General features: G+C 39.4%; 1 protein-coding gene across 4 annotated transcripts in view; it reads left to right on the top strand.

The window, feature by feature from the left end:
- The first annotated feature begins 1,073 nt into the window (after positions 1-1,073).
- Positions 1,074-20,241, top strand: part of LOC140629713 (serine protease 53-like) — a 42,977-nt gene continuing 23,809 nt past the window's right edge. For 3 of the 4 annotated variants that reach the window (XM_072819291.1, XM_072819290.1, XM_072819289.1), the window contains exons 1-8: positions 1,074-1,195; positions 1,532-1,694; positions 2,041-2,288; positions 2,672-2,808; positions 5,682-17,286; positions 18,214-18,411; positions 18,942-19,110; positions 19,853-20,112. In XM_072819291.1, the coding sequence (XP_072675392.1) occupies positions 1,135-1,195; positions 1,532-1,694; positions 2,041-2,288; positions 2,672-2,808; positions 5,682-17,286; positions 18,214-18,411; positions 18,942-19,110; positions 19,853-20,112 (12,841 nt within the window). In that variant the 5' untranslated portion in view covers positions 1,074-1,134. The remainder of the gene's footprint in view (positions 1,196-1,531; positions 1,695-2,040; positions 2,289-2,671; positions 2,809-5,681; positions 17,287-18,213; positions 18,412-18,941; positions 19,111-19,852; positions 20,113-20,241) is intronic. The other variant, XM_072819292.1, reaches the window with a different exon arrangement.

The following is a 20,241-nucleotide window of genomic DNA, read 5'->3' on the forward strand; positions in this document are numbered from 1 at the left end:
GGATGGAATTGAGGTAGCCAAATTGCAGAATGATAGAATGAGCTCAGATAACAACATGATGCTGATTTCACTGGTATCTCATGACCCCTAACACATGAAATATTTAGTTGTATATAATTGATTTTATATTTTATGTCCAGTCTTGCAGAAACTAATCTGATCCAGTACATTCTTCCACTGAACTGAAAACCCAAGTCTTCCTTTCCTGAGATTTATATGTTTAATTTATGGCACACTCCATACAAGAGATTAGGTAAATATTTATTAATTATTGATCTTTGTCCTAGATTGTCACCAGAGAGAAGTATATGTAGCTCTTAAGATAATTTTCTAAAATTGTAATTTCAGTGATTTTCTATATTGATGTAAAAGTTATTATAAACCACTATTTATCAATATTTCAATATTTCATAAACTTCTTTCTGTGTTACATCATATAGGTCTAATTCTTTTAATTTCTATGTATAGTTAGCAGATAATAAAGCTACATGGTAATGCCAAATGCATTATATTTGTTACAAGATGTGGGAATGGGAATTCCATTGTCCCACTCTAAAAATGAAAGTTAACACTGAACTAAATAAAGGTTGTTTTACATTTAAAAGACAGTAAATAGATGGGTCTTGCTTTTTTATCCAGTCTGAAACCCTATGCCTTTTGATGGGTTCATTAAGCCCATTCATGTTCAGTGTTACTATTGAAAGATATGAATTTAGTGTCATCATGATGTCTATTCCGTCCCTGTTTTTGTGGATTGTTCCCTTGGGCTTCCTCTTTCTATTCCTATTCTATATATCCCCCTTAGTATTTCTTGCAGAGCTGGCTTGGTGGTCACATATTCTTTCAGTTTCTGCCTATCTTGGAAGCTCTTTATCTCTCATTCTGTTCTGAATGAGAAGCTTTCTGGATAAAGCATTCTTGGCTGCATGCTTTTCTCATTTAGGACCCTGAATACATTTAACTTGAATAAATTTGTTACATGTAACACTTCTAGTTGGCTGATCATAATAGAAGTAGACAGCTATCTCATAAGTAGTAATTATGATGTCAGACATTCTATATGCTATCATTTCAGTCTCAACCCTGGCAGCTATTCAACTAGAACCCTATCTTGCATTCAAATCCACTTGAGCCATGATGAGATCTCCACTTTGCTTCTACCAGTTTTGGGGGTTGTTTTTTCACTGCTGTGGTGGTAAGTTACAAATGATTGGGATTTCTTTCTCCTCTTGTTTCTCTTACTTGGGAAAATATTTTTGTTTTTCCTTAACCTTTTGAAATACTTTGTTTTCTCCTTGATGTTTATCCTTCTTCCTACTTCTTTTTCATGCTTTCCTACTTCTTTTTTCATTTCGTACTACTTTTCATCTATTCTTACATTTTGTCACTATTATTTACTTTTCTCATTCTTCTCTATATTCTATTTCCCATCTTAAACAGAGAAAAGGTAGGATGATAAATCTCATTAATCATTCAACCAGATGTTTTTCATGTTATATTTACGTCTTCCCCTCCCTATCTGGCCTTTTAGTTCCCAATTCTCAAAAGCAGTGGTTAAGCTCATTGACCTCAACGATTGCCCCATTGACAGCGTCCAGCAACATCCCATGGTTAGTGTCTATGGCTGAAACATGCCAGGGCATTATTCTGAGTCAGTGGTGGATCCTCTCCACAGTCAGCTGTCTGAGTAAACTGTAAGTATGGCTAGACTCATGAGAAAGAGATAATAATTATGTATACATCTTATATTTTGTCAAAATTAATTGTATTTGCATTGGATGTTGATGCATTCAAGGGACTTTTGTCTTTGGAAAATAATATATTAAAAAGGAAGCCTGAAGTTCTAAAAGTCAAATACTATTCAGTGTGTAATGTAGAGCATCATTTTACAGGAATGTAAGTAGAAATTTGTTGGATTACATTGCTAAGTAAGAAAAAGCTTTATATTAACAAAGACATTTCAGCTTAAATGGAAATTTAATGAAGTGTTTTTCTCAGTCTAATTTCCCTATGTTATTCTGCACTTTTTTATTCCTTTAGGAAGCATTTGCACTCTGACATTTCAGAAGTCCTTGCCCAAGAAGATATCTTACTTGGCCATAAAATATGCCTGCACCCCAGTTTTGATCCACAAGTTAGAACAGATCCAGTCAAAGGATACATAGGGGTGGTGCTCCTGCAGGACCCTATCAGGCGGGAAGAAATATCTCTTTATTCCACTTATAACATTTTCTGGAAGAGCTGTTATAACTGCCAATACAGACACTGCAGAGTATACCAATATCAGAGTAAGCCACAAGAGTCTTCTTGTTCTGTTGTATCATAAATGTAAATCATAAAATGATATCAAATAGCAAAGCAAAGTAACATAAAAATAAAACAGGAAGTTTAAAAAGTTTTATAAATAATTAAATCCATTTTACTCTACATTACTTGGAGTAAAGAAGGCAAAATAACAATGTTCTATTATTTAAGAAGGATTTAGAAATAGCTAAAAAATCTAAGAGAGTATGAGGTAAGTATGTATGAAATAAGGTGGAAGGAAAGGAGAAATCAGAATATCTCAGTAATTCTGTGTAATTAAAAGATAAAAAATTATACTTACCTAGTAATAGGTTGTAATAATATAATAACACATATCTCATAATCGTTCCCATCTCTATTTCTTCAGACCACAATAGCTTTGGAACCAATATCAAGAAGCTGTCAGTTAAGCTGCTGGACCTCTCATTCTGCCACCATCAACATATCCAGCTGACTAAAAGTAACAATTTGTGCATCTGGAGTCAGCCACAAGAAGACTGCTGGGTACTTATTGTATAAGAGAAAAGTTACCATTGCAGGGAGATGTAAAAATGTATGTAAAATTGTATAAAATGGCTAAAAGTTTCATGTATGCAAGGTGAATTAGTGATGGAGATCTGCTAAAGAGCCTCATGTGTATAATTAGCAATTTTACATTGTAAACTTAAAAACTTAAGATCATTAGATAACATGTTAAGTGTTATTGCCTTAATAAAAAAGTCTTTACTTACACATGCAATTCACAGATTGCATTTATTATGATTATATAATCATATACATTATGATTATAATGTATAATCGCAATCCACAGATTGTGTTTATTATGATTATATAATCATATACATTATGTCAAAAAAGTCACATGTATTTATTAAGATCACAAATAAAGCAGGAACATTTTTATCAATAAAATTTCAGAATTAGACAAATTGCTAAAAATATATTTGTAACAATAAACAGAACAGTTTATCTTTGGATTTGTTATTCTTAGAATACCAATAGAATTCAGTCTTACAAATACAAACTGTGTATTTATGAAAAATAAGACTTTGGTTATAAATAAAATTATATCTCTTTCTCCTGAGGCTACAAAAACAATGTAGCATAGAATGAGGAGTACCTGTCTACCATTATGTATTTTTTAAAAAAAGATTTTATTTATTTATTCATAGAGACACAGAGACAAAGAGAGAGAGAGTGAGAGAGAGAGAGAGTGGCAGAGACACAGGCAGAGGGAGAAGCAGGCAGCATGCAGAGAGACTGATGTGAGACTGGATCCAGGGTCCAGATCACCCCTTGGGCTGCAGGCAGTGCTAAACCACTGAGCCACCGGGGCTGCCCCCAATGTTTTTTTTTTTTTAATTGGAGTTCAATTTCTATTTTTTTTCTAAATTTATTTTTTATTGGTGTTCAATTTGCCAATATATATTTTTAAAGAATATTGTGGCTTTTTTTTCTAAAGCTCAATCTAGGAGATTATCTAGTATGTTTTATAAAGAGCAATATTTAGTTTGAAATGCAGATACAATTTAAGAAGTCATAAAAGGCTATAAAGAAATTTAAGGCAAAAAATAAGCAAGGCAAAAGTAAAGATGATTGAAATTTACAAATAGATAAGAATTCCTGATGGAAAAGGAATATGAGATGATATCAAGTTCTTAACAAACATACTGCGAAAACTTTGTCAATCCCAAAAGACCAAAGGGAGAGACAGTATTGAAATCAATATATGAGAAACTTGAAATTAAGGAATATAAAGTAACCACAGATTACAAATTGATAGGATACAGAGAGAAAACAGGCCTGGATCCTAGCCTGGGCCTGGTGATCAGATACTTTATGATATCATGGGAACAAATAGTGCAATTATTTACTACAATACAATCTTGTTAATGCTCTTGTAGAAATCTTTATTATGAACGTGGAGATACATTTGGCTAGAGGAAGGGGATACTTAAAACTTTGAGAGGAAAGTAGCTCTTTATAATAGAGAGAAGCTATGTAAATGTCATGACTTTTTAATGCATAGACAATATTTGAGCAGCAAAATTTGTGGGGGGGGCACATATTGGTTAGAAAAACACTACAGAAATGAGAAAATAAATTATTTGGACCATATTATGAAGTAATGGGGCATGGACTTAATTGTTGAAGTCCTTGGAGTTACAGAAAAATTTTAAAGCAAAAAGCAAGCATTTTGGGAGAGTCAAACATTTTGTGATCTGGAAGGTGGCTTTTAAAAATGAAATAAAGGAAGTCAGATATATTAAGAAATTTAACCAACCAAGTCTATTAAAGGACCTTTGTACTCTACACATTTGTTTCCTCATTATGATGGGCTGCAAGAATAATAAGGAATCATTCATTCATTAAATATTGAGTGCCTAAACATGATTGGGGGCTATGCTAAAGTTTAGTAGTTTTTAAAAAATATATTATTATCCTTATCATCATGAAGCTTAGAAGTTATGGGAAAGAAACTAAAAAAGTAAAAATTTTCAGGGGGTAAAACATACTTCCAAGAAAATATTTGGTTATAGCAAAATAATGAAATGTGCTATTAAGATAGGAGAAAAAATGTTTTATTTATGCAAAAATCTAAAGTCTATGAGAATCAATTCACGTAAATCCCATAAGAGAAGACAACTCCGGGCAGAGGAAGTGACTATAGAAAAATTTCTATGAAGAATGAAGCATATAATGGCACCAACATGAAGAAAGGAAAAATGTTAAGCCGATGTCAGAAACTAAAAACTTGCCTTTTACTCTGAGTATTATTATGCCTGCCAGGGGAACAGAGCATGGAATAAGGTTGGGTGTGGGAGGGTAGCAGAAATGATGATGGCTTCAAAATAAGAAATGATGACAATTTGAACCAGAGAAATGGCAGTTGAGGTATAAGAATAAATACAATAATTACATATGTCTGTATAAGTTGTGCTCTGCCTAGAAATATTCAGTTAAGGAAATAATAATATCCAAATAAAAAGAGTTGAAAGTATAGTTTATGTTTAGAGTTTGGGAGTTTTTCTTTAAATACACTCTGTCATTTGGTTTCTCTCCTTTAACTGGAGTTACAAATATGTGTAAGTCATAATCTGGAGCTTTATGAAATATGTGCCAGGTAAAATTTATTATTATTCACCATGAGTATGTGGTAGAAAAATATATGAATCTTATTTTTAATGCACTTACACATAACATTATGTATATAATATACAAGTATTATATATATACCATATATTTTATAATTAGTATATATTTACACATAATCTATGTTATATATATCCTAAGATGTGTGTAATACATATGTTTATCTCTCTATCTGCCTGTTTGTCATAAATATATATATGACTTATCTTTTTTTCCTCATTTAGGTACAGCAGGGTAGTCCTGTTCTCTGCCTTTTTGGCAACCACTGGGAATTGGTAGGCCTGGTCAGTGAGTCCTCAATGGCCTGTTATGACCCTATTTTTGTCATCAAGACAGCCCCATATCTATCTTGGATGAGATGGCTTATCAAGGCAACCCAGAAGCCATTGGATCCTATTTTTCCCCCACCCTGCAGTTTTACTCCTGGGGTAGAACATGTTCCACAAGACAGGCTTAGCCTGAAAAGGGGCACTGCCATTTTGACTTCCCATGGATTTTCTATACAGTCATGGAAAAGAAGATTAGGTACTTTCCCACTAAATAGACAGCGCCGGAATCCTCCTCCAGTATTTTCTAATTCAAATAATAGAGAGGCTTTTCCTGGCAGTACACAGTTATACCTGCAAACTAGTCAGCTCTCCTCAACAAGACTGATACTTTCTTGGACCTCTCCTCTTATCAAACAACAGGATCCTTCTTATATATCTGAGCCCTGGAATACCCCAATAGCTGGTACTTCTGAAACTTTGGTACTTTCTGGACCCCCAAAGTCTCCAACATCTGATAAATTTATACCCTGGGACCTTCCTCAGAAAGATACAATGAAATATCAATACCAAACTATAACCAATTCAGTAAACTGGGTTAATCCTTTAGCTGTTATAATTGGGATTCACACTCTAACATTAGTTAATTCTGCTATACCCTGGGTTTTGTTTCCAAGTGGCATACATGGATCCCAACTTCTTTCTGGGATTAATATTGTACAGTCTCAAGTTCAGTCTAGTAAGTTGCCTTTCCATGACCAACTTCTAGCTAGAACCAGACTAGAAATTACCTCTGACATTGCACCTGGGACACACTCTGCACCTGATAAAACAGGAACACTGAAGCAGATGCAATCTAGTGAAGAGAATATTGGAAGCCAAATACACCATGTAGTTAATAGAATTCACACTACTTTTAAACCAGTAACTTTTAATTTGCATGCATGGGTCCCTTTAAGAGTTAGTAAAAATGAATTCTGGACGCATTCCACACTAAATGCCGATGTATCTCAGTATCCTACAGTAACTCTTACCTTTGAACCATGGTTTCACTCAGTCTTAAATATGGATGGATTCCAAGAACTTACAGAAAAGACTAATAAATACTGGATTCTCCCTGACTCTAAGTCAGCTCAATTGTGGACTTCTTTAGCACTTAATATGCCTTTTACTTGGGTTCCATCTACAAGCAACACTATTAAGTCTTGGGCACAATATAAGAGCAGTCTGATCAAACCCTCGAGTCAAATAGAGAAAATAACTCCACTGAGTAAGCGTGAATCTATTATGGTTAAACCCCATATTCAAACTGCAGCTGCAACCTGGTTTTTGATACGTACTATTACAAATATAATTGAGCCTTTCATTGAGTCTAAAGCTGATACAGTCAGACCCTGGACTCAGCCTGGAGCTAACATAGTCCAAACCTGGACCCAGCCAGACACTCAAGCAAAAAAATCACTGACTCAGCTGAAAGTGAATATAAGTAGACCATGGATACAGACTAAAACTGAAAGAATCAGACCCTGGATTCAGCATAAGTTTCAAATACTCAGACCTCGAGCCCAGACTGAAAATAGTAAAGACAAACTTCAAACTCAGTCAGAAGCATATATAATTAGATCCATTATCCACACTGAAATTAAAACAGTCAGATTTTGGAACAAACCTAAAGCTGATACAGCCATATCATGGTTAAGGACTAGGTCTAATCAAATAAGAGCAAGATCCCAGCAAGATTCTCAAACACGTTACCCTTGGACTCAGCCTGAAGTCGCCATAGTGAGACCATGGACTCAGTCTGAAGCTGACAGTATCCAGCAAGGGATGAAGCCTGAAGCATCAACATTCAGAATCTGGACACGGTCTAAAATTAATACAGTTACACCCTGGACAGGGCCGGAAGCTGATGCAGCTAGACTTTGGTTGCAAATACAAACCAATACAATCAGAACTTGGAGCCAACCTGAATTTCAAACAACCATTTCCTGGTCTGAGCTTGAAACTGATAGAGTCAGATCTATCAATCAAATACATACATTCAAACCTTGGAGTGAGACAGAAATTCAAACATCCCACTCCTGGACTCAATCTGAAGGTGATATAGCTAGACTCTGGACTAAATCTGAGGCTGACAATGTCAGACATTGGTTCCAGACTCAAGTGGAGACAACCACAATGTGGACAGAGCCAGTAACCCAAACAATCCACCATCGGATACAGTCTAAAACAGAAATAGTCAGGCCCTGGAGCCAACCTGTGGCAGATAAGCTCAGAGCTTGGATACAACATGACATTTATGCTGTCAGGCCCTGGGATGAGCTTGAAGGTTATAAAGTTAGATTCTGGACCCAGTCTCAATCCGACACAAGACCTTGGATTCAGCCAGATATGGGTATAATAAATCCCAGGGCACAAAATGGAGCTGATACATCAACACCATGGGCATGGCCACAGGCTGAGACTCCAGAAGTTAATACCTGGGCACAGTCTGAAACTGAAACAGTTATACTCTCAACCCAAGGAGAAGGTCCAGCAATAAATCATTGGACAGAGATGTTAGCTGATACTGTCACAACATGGGAAAAGGCCAAATTTTCAGGACAAAAGCTCTTGGTACATCCTTTGTCTCATACAGTCACACAGTGGACTCAGCCTAAACTGCTAGCTGCAAATCTCTGGACACAGACCGAAGATGATTTAATCACACAATGGACCCAGGGCAAATCTTCAGAAATAAATTCCTCAACAAAATTTACAGCTGACACAGCTATGTGGACACAAGCTGAATCTCCAGCAATGAATCCCTGGATACAGTCTGATAATGATACAGATGTATTCTGGACCCAGGATGAGTCCCTAGAAATAAATCCTTGGACAAAGTCTGTGGCTGATACAGTCACACAATGGGCCCAGGGTGAACCTTCAGAAGTACTTCCTTGGGTGAAAATTGTAGATGATACACCATGGATGCAGCCTGAATTCCCAGAAGTAAACCCCTGGACACAGCCTGAAAATGATACAGTCATACCATGGATACAGGGTGAATCTCCAGAAGTAAACCCTTGGACACAGTCTGAAAGTGATATAGTCATACCATGGATACAAGGTGAATCTCCAGAAGCAATCCCCTGGAGACAGTCTGAGAGTGATACAGTCATACCACTGATGCAGGCTGAGTCTCCAGAAGTAAATCCCTGGATACAACCTGAAACTAACAGAGTCCTACTGTGGCCTCAGGCTGAATCTCCAACAGTAAATCCTTGGATAGATGCTGTAGCTGGGACAGGCACACAGGGGACCCAAGCTAAATCTCTAGATGCAAATTTTTGGACACAGCCTGTAGGTGATACACTCACGCTGTGTACTCAGGATGTGTCTCCATCATTACATCTGTGGAAAAAGTCTGAAACTCATACACTTACAACATGGACTTTGACAGAATCTTTAGTAGAAAATTCCTGGAGACAGTATGAAATTTATGGTGTCTCAACATGGACCAAAAAAGGAAATCTAGAAGTAAACCCCTGTGTACAATTTGAGACTGACACAGTCACAATTTGGACCCAGGAAGAAACTCCAGGAGTAAATTTGTGGAAACAACCTACAGCTGACATAGTTCCACCATGGACTCTGACTGAATCTACAGAAGTAAGTCCCTGGAGAGACACTGTATCCAATAGTGTTACACAGGGGGTGGAGGCTGACTCTCCAGCAATAAATCCCTGGACAGAGACTATACCTGATAGTGTTATACAGTGGGCTGAGGCTGAATCTCCAGCAGTAAATCCTCAGACACAATCTATAGCTGATGTAGACATACTGTGGACCCTGGCTGATTCTACACAATTAAACTCCTGGACAGAGCCTGTATCTGATAGTGTAATACAGTGGACACAGAGTGAACCTCCAGCAGTAACTCAGTGGACACAAGATGTTTCAGATACAGTCACATCATTTACTAATGAAGAATTTCCTGCAGTAGAGACCTGGACAGACCCTTTTGTTGATGTCACACTGTGGTCTCAGACTGAAACTCTAGTATTAAAACCCTGGACAGAGACAGTAGCTTCAACTGTTGCAACAAGGACCCAGACAGAATCACCAGCACTAAATCCATTGACAGAAGCTGTATCTACCACAGTAATACCTTGGAATCAGGCTGAATCTACAACAATAAATCCCTGGATAGATGCTAGAGCTTTACTTGTAACACTGTTGACACAAGATCAATCTTCACCAGTGAAAACCTGGATGGAGGCTTTAGCTTTCATAATCACACCACTGACTCAGGCTGAATCTCTAGCAATAAAGTCTGTGACTCAGGGTATATTTGAAACAATCATACTATGGAACCAAGCTGAATCACCTTTAGTACAACCCTGGACACATTCTGAAACTGAAACACAATGGACTCAGGGTGAATCTCTAAAAGTAATTCCTTGGACACAATCTGTAGCTGTCACAGTCACACCATGGAATAGTGGTGAGTCCCCAGCAGTAAATCTCTGGACAGATGCTATAGGTGACACAGTAACACCAATGAATCTTGATGAAGAAATTGGTGCTGTCACACTCTGGACCCAGGCAAATTCTGATATCATAAATCTCTGGTCACAGACTACAGTTGATATAGTCACACTGTGGACCCAGGATGAATCTCTCACAGTGAATCCCAGAACACATTTTGAAAGTGACACAGTCACAGCATTTACTCAGGATGAATCTGCTACAATAAATCCCTGGATCCAGCACAAAACTAATCTGGTCACATGGCAGACCCAGGGTAGATATCCAGCATTAAATCCATGGATACAGTCAGAAGCTGACACATTTACATCATGGTCTCAGGCTGAGTCTCCAGCAGTAAATCCACAGGCACAGACTGAAAGTGACACAATCACAACATGGACCCAGGCTAAATCTCCTGCAGCATATCTCTGGACACAGCCTGAAAATGTCACGGTCACACTGTGGATCCAGGCTGAATCTCTTGTAGTAAATCCCTGGACACAGCATGAAAATAACACAGGCACACAATGGACCCAGAATCAATCTTCAGAAGAAAACACCTGGGCAGAGGCTGTTTCTGAAACTGTCATACCATGGAAAATGGGATTTTTTCCAAATATGAAACCGTGGATAGAGATGATATCTGATATAGTTACTAAATCTCAATTTTCTGAAGTAAAATTTTGTACAGTGCCAGGGTCCAAATTGGACACTGATGTAAGTACAGTAAAAAAGTGGACTCGGTCTGAATCTCCACCCTTAATTCCCTGGACAGAACCTCTAGCTTCCATAGTACCACTATGGACTGAATCTCTAGCTATAAATCACTGGACGCAGCCTATACCTGATACAATAACAAAATGGACACAGACTGAATCTCCATCAGTAAATACCATTCAATTTCCAGCAGTAAATCCATGGACACAGTCTGAATTACCAAGAGTACATTTCTTGACAGAGTACAAATCTCCAGCCCTAAAACCATCAATTGAGCCCGAGGCTAGTATAGTTACATTGTTGACTCAGACTGAATCTCCAGCAGTAAATCCATGGATAGAGCCTGTTGCTTCCATAGTCATGCCATGGATACAAGCTGAACACCCAACAATAACCCCAATGACACAGGCTGTAGCTGAAACAATTATCCTGTGGACTCAGAATGAAAATCTAGCATTAAATCCCTGGACAAAGTCTGTTGCAGATACAGTCACACTTTTGACCCTGGATGAATATTCAAGAGCAAAACTTTGGACACCTATATTAGATTCCTCAAATATATTTTGGGCCCAAGCCAAAAATTCAGCAATAAATCCTTGGTCTGATTTTGAAATACCCTCACCATTGACCCAATTACAATCTGTAGTGGTTAAACCATGGACACAATTTGAGAGTGACACAGTCACACCATTAATGAAGGTTCAGGATCTTGCTGTAAATCCCTGGTCAGAGATTATTGCTTCCAGAGTCACAACACAGACTCAGTCTGTATCTCCAGCAGTAAACCCCTGGATGGAAGTTGATGCAACCAGACTCCCATCATGGACCCAAACTGCAACTCCGGCAGTAACAACCTGGACAGAGGCTGATGTATCCAGAGTACTGCCATGGACCCAGTCTCTACCTCCAGTAGTAAATCCATGGACAGAGGTTTATGCATCCAGAATCACACCATGGACCCAAGCAGTAGCTCCAACAGTAAATCCCCAGACAGAGACTGTCAGTTCCAGATTCATGCCATGGACCCAGGCTGTCCCTCCAGCAGTAAATCTGTGGACAGAAACTAATGCATCCAGAGCTATACCATGGACACAGGATGTATCTCCATCAGTAAATCCCTGGACAGAGGCTGTCAGTTCCAGATTCATGGCATGGATTCCAACTGTACCTCTAGCAGTAAATTCCTGGACAGAGGCTGTTGGCTCCAGATTCATGCCATGGACCCAAGCTGTACCTCCAGCAGGAAATCCCTGGACAGAGACTGTTGGTTCTAGATTCATGCAATGGACCCAAGATATACCTCCAGCAGTAAATCCAGGGACAGAGGTTGTTGGTTCCAGATTCATGACATGGACTCAACCTGTAATTCCAGCAATAAATCCAGGGACAGAGATTGTTGGTTCCAGATTAATGACATGGACCCAAGCTGTACCTCCAGCAGGAAATCCCTGGACAGAGACTGTTGGTTCTAGATTCATGCAATGGACCCAAGATATACTTCCAGCAGTAAATTCCTGGGCAGAGGCTATTAGTTCCAGATTCATGACATGGACTCAACCTGTAATTCCAGCAGTAAATCCAGGGACAGAGGTTGTTGGTTCCAGATTCATGACATGGATTCAATCTCTAATTACAGCAGTAAATCCCTGGACAGAGGCTGATACATCCAGATTCATGCCATGGACCCAAGCTGTACCTCCAGGAGTAAATCCCTGGGCAGAGGTAAATGCATCCAGAGTCCTGCCATGGACCCAAGCTGTCTTTCTGGAAGGAAATCCCTGGACAGAGGCTGATGCATCCAGAGTCCCAGCATGGATGCATGTTGTACCTCTAGCAGTAAATCCATGGACAGAGGCTGTCAGTTCAAGAGACATGCTATGGAACCAACCTGTACTTCCAGCAGTAAAACCCCAGACAGAGGCTGTAACTTCCAGAGTTTCACCATGGACACAAGCTATAACTCCACCAGTAAATACCTGGACAGAGGCTGTTGTATCCAAAGTCATAACAGGGAGTCAACCCGTACTTCCAGCTGGAAATCCCTGGACAGAGGATGATGTATCCAGAGTCATGCCATGGACCAAAGCTTTACATCCAGCAGGAAATCAGGCTGTTGGTTCCAGATTCATGCCATTGACCCGATATATACCTTCAGCATTAACTCCATGGACAGAGGCTGTCACTTTCAGAGTCTCACCATGGACCCAAATTGTACCTTTAGCAGTAAATCCCTGGACAGAGACAATAACTTCAACAGGCATGCCATGGACCCAACCTGTACCTCCAGCAGTAATTCCCTGGGCAGAAGCTGTACCTCCCAGAGTCCCGCCATGGACCAGAGCTGTATTTCCAGCAATAAATCCCTGGACAGAGGCTGATGCATCCAAGGTCATGCCATGGACCCAGTCTGAACCTCCAACATTAAATCCCTGGACAGATATTTATGCATCCAGAGTCATGCCATGGAATCCACCTGTACCTCCAGCAGTAAATCCCTGGACAGAGGCTGTTGGTTCCAGATTCATGCCATGGACCCAGGCTGTCCTTCCAGTAGTAAATCACTGGTCAGAGGCTGATGTATCCAGAGTTCCAGCATGGACCCAAGCTGTACTTCTAACTCTAAATCTCTGGACAGAGGCGGTGGGTTCCAGATTCATATCATGGACTCAAACAGCATCTCCAACAGTAAATCCCTGGACAGAGGCTGTTGGTTCCAGATTCATGCCATGGACCCAACCAGTAACTCCAGCAGTAACTCCCTGGACAGAGGCTGATGCATCCAGAGTCTTGCCACGGACCTTATCTGTACCTCTGGCTGTGAATCTCTTGACAAATGTTTCTGGTTCCAGATTCATGCCATGGACTCATCCTGTAACTCCAGCAGTAAATCTCTGGAAAGAGGATTTCAGTTCCAGATTGATGCCATGGAACCAAGCTGTACCTCCAGTGGTAAATCCCTGGACAGAGTCTGTCACTTCCAGAATCACACCATGGACTGAACCTGTAGCTCCAATAGTAAATCCTTGGTCAGAGGCTGTCGGTTCCAGATTCATGCCAAGGACCCAAACTGTACCTCCAGCAGGAAATCCCTGGATAGATGCTGGCACTTCCAGAGTCACTCCATGGACCCAAGCTGTACCAGCCACAGGATATCCTTGGACAGACACTGATGCATCCAGAATCACACCATTGAACCAAGCTGTAACTCTAGGAGTAAATCCCTGGGCAGAGCCTATTGCTTCCAAAGTCATACCATGGACACAAGGTATATCTTCAGCAGTAAATCCTTGGGCAGAGGATGTTCCTTCCAGAGTCATGCCATGGACCCAATCTGTACATCCAGGAGTAATTCCCTGGACAGAGACTGATGCATTCAGATTCATATGGAACCAAATTGTACCTCCACTAGTAAATTCTTGGTCAGAGGCTGATGTATCCAGAGTCATGCCATGGACCCAAGCTGTACCTCCAACAATAAATCCCTGGACAGAGGCTGATTCATCCAGAGGCATGCCATGGGCCCAATTGGTACCTCCAGCAGTAAATCCCTGGACAGAGGCTGATGCATCCAGAGTCATATCATGGACCCAAGTTATACCTCCTGCAGGAAATCCCTGGACAGAGGCTGTTAGTTCCAGATTCATGCCATGGACTCAACCTATACCTCAAGCAGTAAATTTCTGGACAGAAGTTGGTGCATCTAGGGTCCCACCATGGTCCCAACCTGTACCTCCAACAGTAAATCCTTGGACAGAGGGTGCTGCATCCAGAATCACTCCATGGAATCAAGGTGTAACTCTAGCAGTAAATCCCTGGACAGAGGCCATTGGTTCCAGATTCATGTCACTGACCCAACTTGTGCCTTCAGCAGTAAATGCCTGGACAGATACTGATATATCTAGATTCATGTCATGGATTCAACCTGTACCTACCTTAGTAAATCCCTGGATAGAAGCTGTTGGTTCCAAATTCGTGCCATGGACCCAACCAGTACATCCAACAGTAAATCCCTGGTCAGAGGCTGATGCATCCAGATTCATGCCATGGACCCAGCTTGTACCTCTAACAGTAAATCCCTGGTCAGAGGCTGATGCATCCAGATTCACGCCATGGACCCAACCTGTACCTCCAGCAGTAAACACCTGGACATATATGAATGTATCTAGAATCATTCCATGGTCCCAAGATGTGCCTTCAGCAGTTAATCCCTGGACAGATGCTGTTGCTTCCAGATTCAATCCATGGACCCAAACTGTATCTCCAGCAGTTAATCCCTGGACAGAGGCTATTGGTTCCAGATTCATGCCATGGACCCAACTTGTACCTCTACCAGCAAATCACTGGTCGGAGACTGATGCATCCAGAGTCATGGCATGGACTCAACCTTTATTTCTAGCAGTAAATCTCTGGAGAGAGACTGATGCATCCAGATTCACACCAAGGACCCAACCTGTACCTCCAGCAGTAAATCCCTGGACAGATCCCAATGGATCTAGAGTTATGCAATGGACCCAACCTCTACTTCCTGTAGCAAATACATGGACAGAAGCTGATGCATCCAGAGTCATGCCATGGACCCAACCTTTACCTCTAGCAGTAAGTCCCTGGACAGAGACTATTGGTTCCAGATTCACTCCATGGACCCAACCTTTACCTCCAGTAGTAAATCCTTGGACAGAGGCTGATGCATCTAGAGTCACACCATGGATTAAACCTTTACTTATAGGAGTAAATCCCTGGACAGATCCTGATGTATCCAGAGTCACACCATGGACTTATCCTTTACTTCTTGCAGTAAATCCTTGGAGAGAAACTGGTACATCCAGATTCATGCCATGGACCCTACCTGCACCTCTAACAGTAAATCCCTGGTCAGAAATTGATGCATCCAGAGTTATGCCATGGACCCAACCTATACCTCCAGCAATAAATCCCTGGATAGTGACAGTTGTTTTTACCTTAACACCATGGACCCTGGATGCCTCTCTCCTAAATCCTTTGGCAGAGACTAAGGCTTCCTCAGTGGGAATATGGACTCAGAACAAATATTCAGTAATTAAAACTTGGACAAAATCTGAAGTTTCCACACTTACATCCTGGACAGATACTCAGACAGAATATCAAGCAGTAAATTCTTATATATCTTATATATCAAGTGTAACTGACACAGTCACATTTTGGACAATGCCAAAATATGAATCTAAGGAAACTTTGATACTGCCTGAAGCTCATATATTTAGTATATCATTGCATCCTCAAAGTGATACTCAATCCTTGATCCAAGTAAAAAATATAGCATCTCTTCTGTCAATATACCCTGGAATTAATAGTGTCAATACATGGTCTTTGCCTAAATTTGAAACAGTGGCATCATGGATAGTGCCTTTGCCTCAAGCAGCCAGATTTGTGCCCCTACCTGAAGCTGATATTAATAGAAATTGGTTTAAAATGGAAACAGAAACATTAAGAAATTGGACCCATTCAGAATCTCAAAGAGTGAGCACTTTGGCACAGTATGAAGCTAGTATGAAGCCCTTGGCCCAACATGAAAATTCTACAGTCATATCATGGATTCCAACTGAAACTGGTATATTTCACCCCAGGAATAAATCTGAAAGGGACAAAGTAAGAACCTGGACCCTTTCTGAAGGTAATGCTTTGCGACCATGGATTCAGATTGAAGCTAGCATTTTCAACCTCTGGACTCAGTCTAAAAGTAGTACAGTCACATCCTGGACCCAGCCTGAGTTTCAGGCAGTCTTTACCAGGACTGAAGGACTTATAGGTACATTTTGGTCCATGAATAAAAATGATGCAGTTGGGCCTTGGTCCCAGCTTGAATCTCAAATGACATCTTTCTGGACCCAAAGTGACATAACCAGCTCTTGGACTCAGTATAAAACTAGTACATTCATATCCAGGACCAAGCTTGAAATCAGTACACTGCAACCCTGGATTCAGTTTGAAACTGCTGCAATTAAATCATGGATTCAGTCTGAAAATGTAGAAATATACCCTTTGACCCAGACAAAAGCTGATACAGTAATAAGACCTTGGTTGCAAATTCAAATAGATTCAATACAACCTTGGAATCAACCTGAAACTAATACAATTAGACCATGGACTCAACTTGAAACTGAAGTAATCCAAATTTGGACCCCCACAGAAAATCAAGTAGTAAAACCTCCAACCTTACCTGAAATTGATACAATTACATCTTGGTTACAGACTCAAAGTGATACAACTAGACCCTGGATTAAATCTGACTCCCAGTCTGTCAGTTCCTGGGGTCATGCTGACATAGGCATAGTTCAGGATTGGATTCAGCAAAGAGGTACTGCAAATCAACCCTGAACCTACCCTGAACCTACTCAAATAGTCAGACCCTGGATGAAGCTAGAAGCTGATACACTTATATCTTGGTTGCACATTCAAATAAATAAAGTCACACCATGGACCAATTCAGAAGTTCAGATATTTAGCTTCAGGTTGCAGCCTGAAGTTGGTGTGGTTCACCCTTGGATCAATCCTGAAACCAAAACAGTCAGATCCTGGGCCCACTCTGAAACTGATTTTATTGCATCCTTTGCTATAGATGAGCCTAACAAAGTCAGAACATGGATCCATACTGAAGTAGAGATAACATCTGTCTGGCATGATAGCATTATATCATTTGTTCCTTCTGAAATTGAGCCAGATGGAGCAACTTTCTTAACTAGTGATTTCAATTCCTGGTCTAAACATATACCTTTTTTACCAATAGAAATAATTCTTTCCCCAGATCATTATTTTATAGGTTTCTCAACTGAGATAGCAACAACAGAAAGCCAAGATGAAATTAATTCTTTCCAATTGAGTGAGCTCACAAACATTTCCTTTCTTAAACTTCTGAGTACATGGATTCCTGAAAGACTTGATTACCCGAACTTTGGCAATAAATTACAAGTTATCAAAACAAATGGAAGCCCTGATGTACCATCTACTTCTCTTTACCCCATCTCTCCATCGTTTTCCTTTCTTGTTCCTTGCTCGCTCTCATCCCCATGTGCATTGTCCCACTCATGTTTGGTCATTTCTTCTTGCATATTCCCTTTATATTGTACTTTCCCTTCTTGCTCCATTCTTTCTCCAGGAGTCTTCTCTTCTATTCTCTTGCCCTTAGACTCCTCTTCTGACAGCTCTGACAAGGAACTGTCTTCCCTAAAATTTACTGAAGAAACCATTATTTCTCATACTTTTTCATATCTGCTTGCTTCTCCAGCCACATTTATAACAAAAGAGACTTCTCTGATGCCTGGATTTCAATCTGGAACCAAGTCTAATCAGCCTGAACAAGATCATACCAACTATTCAGAACTCAATATTTCTTTGGCTGAGTGTCACCTGGGTGTGATCTGGAAAGAGACTATCCAGGATTTCTGGCTCTTCAAGACAGCTGTTATTTCTCATGAAACCACAGGTGAGTTCAGTGTAGTCATCTATTTGAGTTATCCTTGGGAGCAAGGTCTTTGTTAGAGCCTAAAACAAGAGTTTTTGATTAAGTCAGAAGTCTTTTACTCATACTTGGGCAGGATAATATTCAAAACATTTAGATCAGGGAAGGGGGAACAAAAATAACAAGATATTAAGGTGTGTACTTATTGAGAGAAGATTAATTTTTGCTAGAAACAGTTTGTTTTATAAATATAGTTTCTTTCAGAGCATGTTATAAAAATATGTGTAGTACTTAGAAACTGCTTATTTTTCCTATTTGAGTAATGAATATAGTATTTTCAGAGTGTATGCAGACAATTTCTGTTCCCATAGCCAACTCTATAGGGTTAAAATTATATAGTTCCAAGCATTTTCCTTTTTTTCCCCAAGCATTTTCCTAAAGTTGAAAATAAACAAGCACTTTTGTAAAATCTAAAAATAGGAAATCAAAATGATCAAGTAAAGGAGGTAGTAATACTAACTTCAACCTATTGGAAACATGGATTCCTTCTACAGAGTGTGGATTACGACCTGGCCTTGCTCCCCACTGTCCAAACTGTTGGGAAGCAGAAGTGGGTGAATTTCCCTGGATGGTTTCTGTGCAACTCTCTTTCTCCCATTTCTGTGCTGGCTCTATACTGAATGAACAGTGGATCCTTACCACAGCTAGATGTGCAAATTTCATGTAAGTCTGAGTAATTCATTTCAAGGTTCTTTAAAGAAGCACATATTCTTTGTTAGAAATCAAATTTAGTATATATTCTTGCAGTAATCACATATATTTTCTTAACTAAAGAGAAAGCATCTCTTATTTCTCATCATATCCTCAAGAATCTCTAAATTAGTACTCTACCTGTTTTTCAGGGATAATTTTAGGACCCAAATCAATAGATCTATAAAGATAACCAATTTTTGAATAAGTTTACCTATAATAAAATGATGGAAATTTAATAGTAACCTACATTAGAATTACAGTTTTCCATTTTCTGTCTCCAATCATGTTGACCCTTAAATATATAAATCTGTAGAAGAATTATAAGTATCTGAAAAATATTCTTTTGAGTATAGTTTTATTTCTTCTTTTGACATAGAACAAACAAAACAAGGCCCACGGAAAGGCAATAACTGTCCACAAAGTTACTTACATTTTGTTAAGTGGGATTATTTCAACTCCTAACTTTCAAAATGTTTTTCACTAGGTGTTAAACACTAAATATTAGCATGCCAAATAATTTAAGTTAGGAATTTTAAACAAAGAAATGGTTTGGATTGTAACTTTTACCTCCTCATTCCCAAAGATATTATGCATAGCGTTCCTAATAATACACAAAAAGTGAAGGGATTTAGTGGATTCATATTAAACACCAGAGGTTTATTTCAAAGTGAAATATTTAATAGTAAAACGCTTGATAAATTTTCCCTCCCAGAAAAAACTCAGAAGCACTAGCCCTGGTCCAAGTGGGGCTTGTTGATCTTCAAGAGCCTGCTCAAGCTCAAACTGTAGGCATTCACCGTGCCATGCCCTACCTAGGTCCCAAGGGACCTCTAGGCCCTGGGCTAATCTTCCTGAAGCAGCCACTACACTTTCAACCATTGGTGCTTCCTATCTGCCTGAAGGAGAATGTGGAGCAAGAGAAAAGTATACAGCTTTATGACTGCTGGCTACCCAGTTGGTCCCTCATGAGAGGTGAGTAATGTACAATAATTACAGAAATGGCATAAGAATGATTTATTTGGAAAGAGTAATATCCTTTCATGTAATAAAAGATTAGTTATTTTTTTCTTCAGTCATATCTCTCCCTTGTACCTAGGGTAA

Source organism: Canis lupus (genome assembly GCF_048164855.1).
Source record: "Canis lupus baileyi chromosome Y unlocalized genomic scaffold, mCanLup2.hap1 SUPER_Y_unloc_5, whole genome shotgun sequence".
In the NCBI taxonomy this organism is placed as follows: domain Eukaryota; kingdom Metazoa; phylum Chordata; class Mammalia; order Carnivora; family Canidae; genus Canis; species Canis lupus.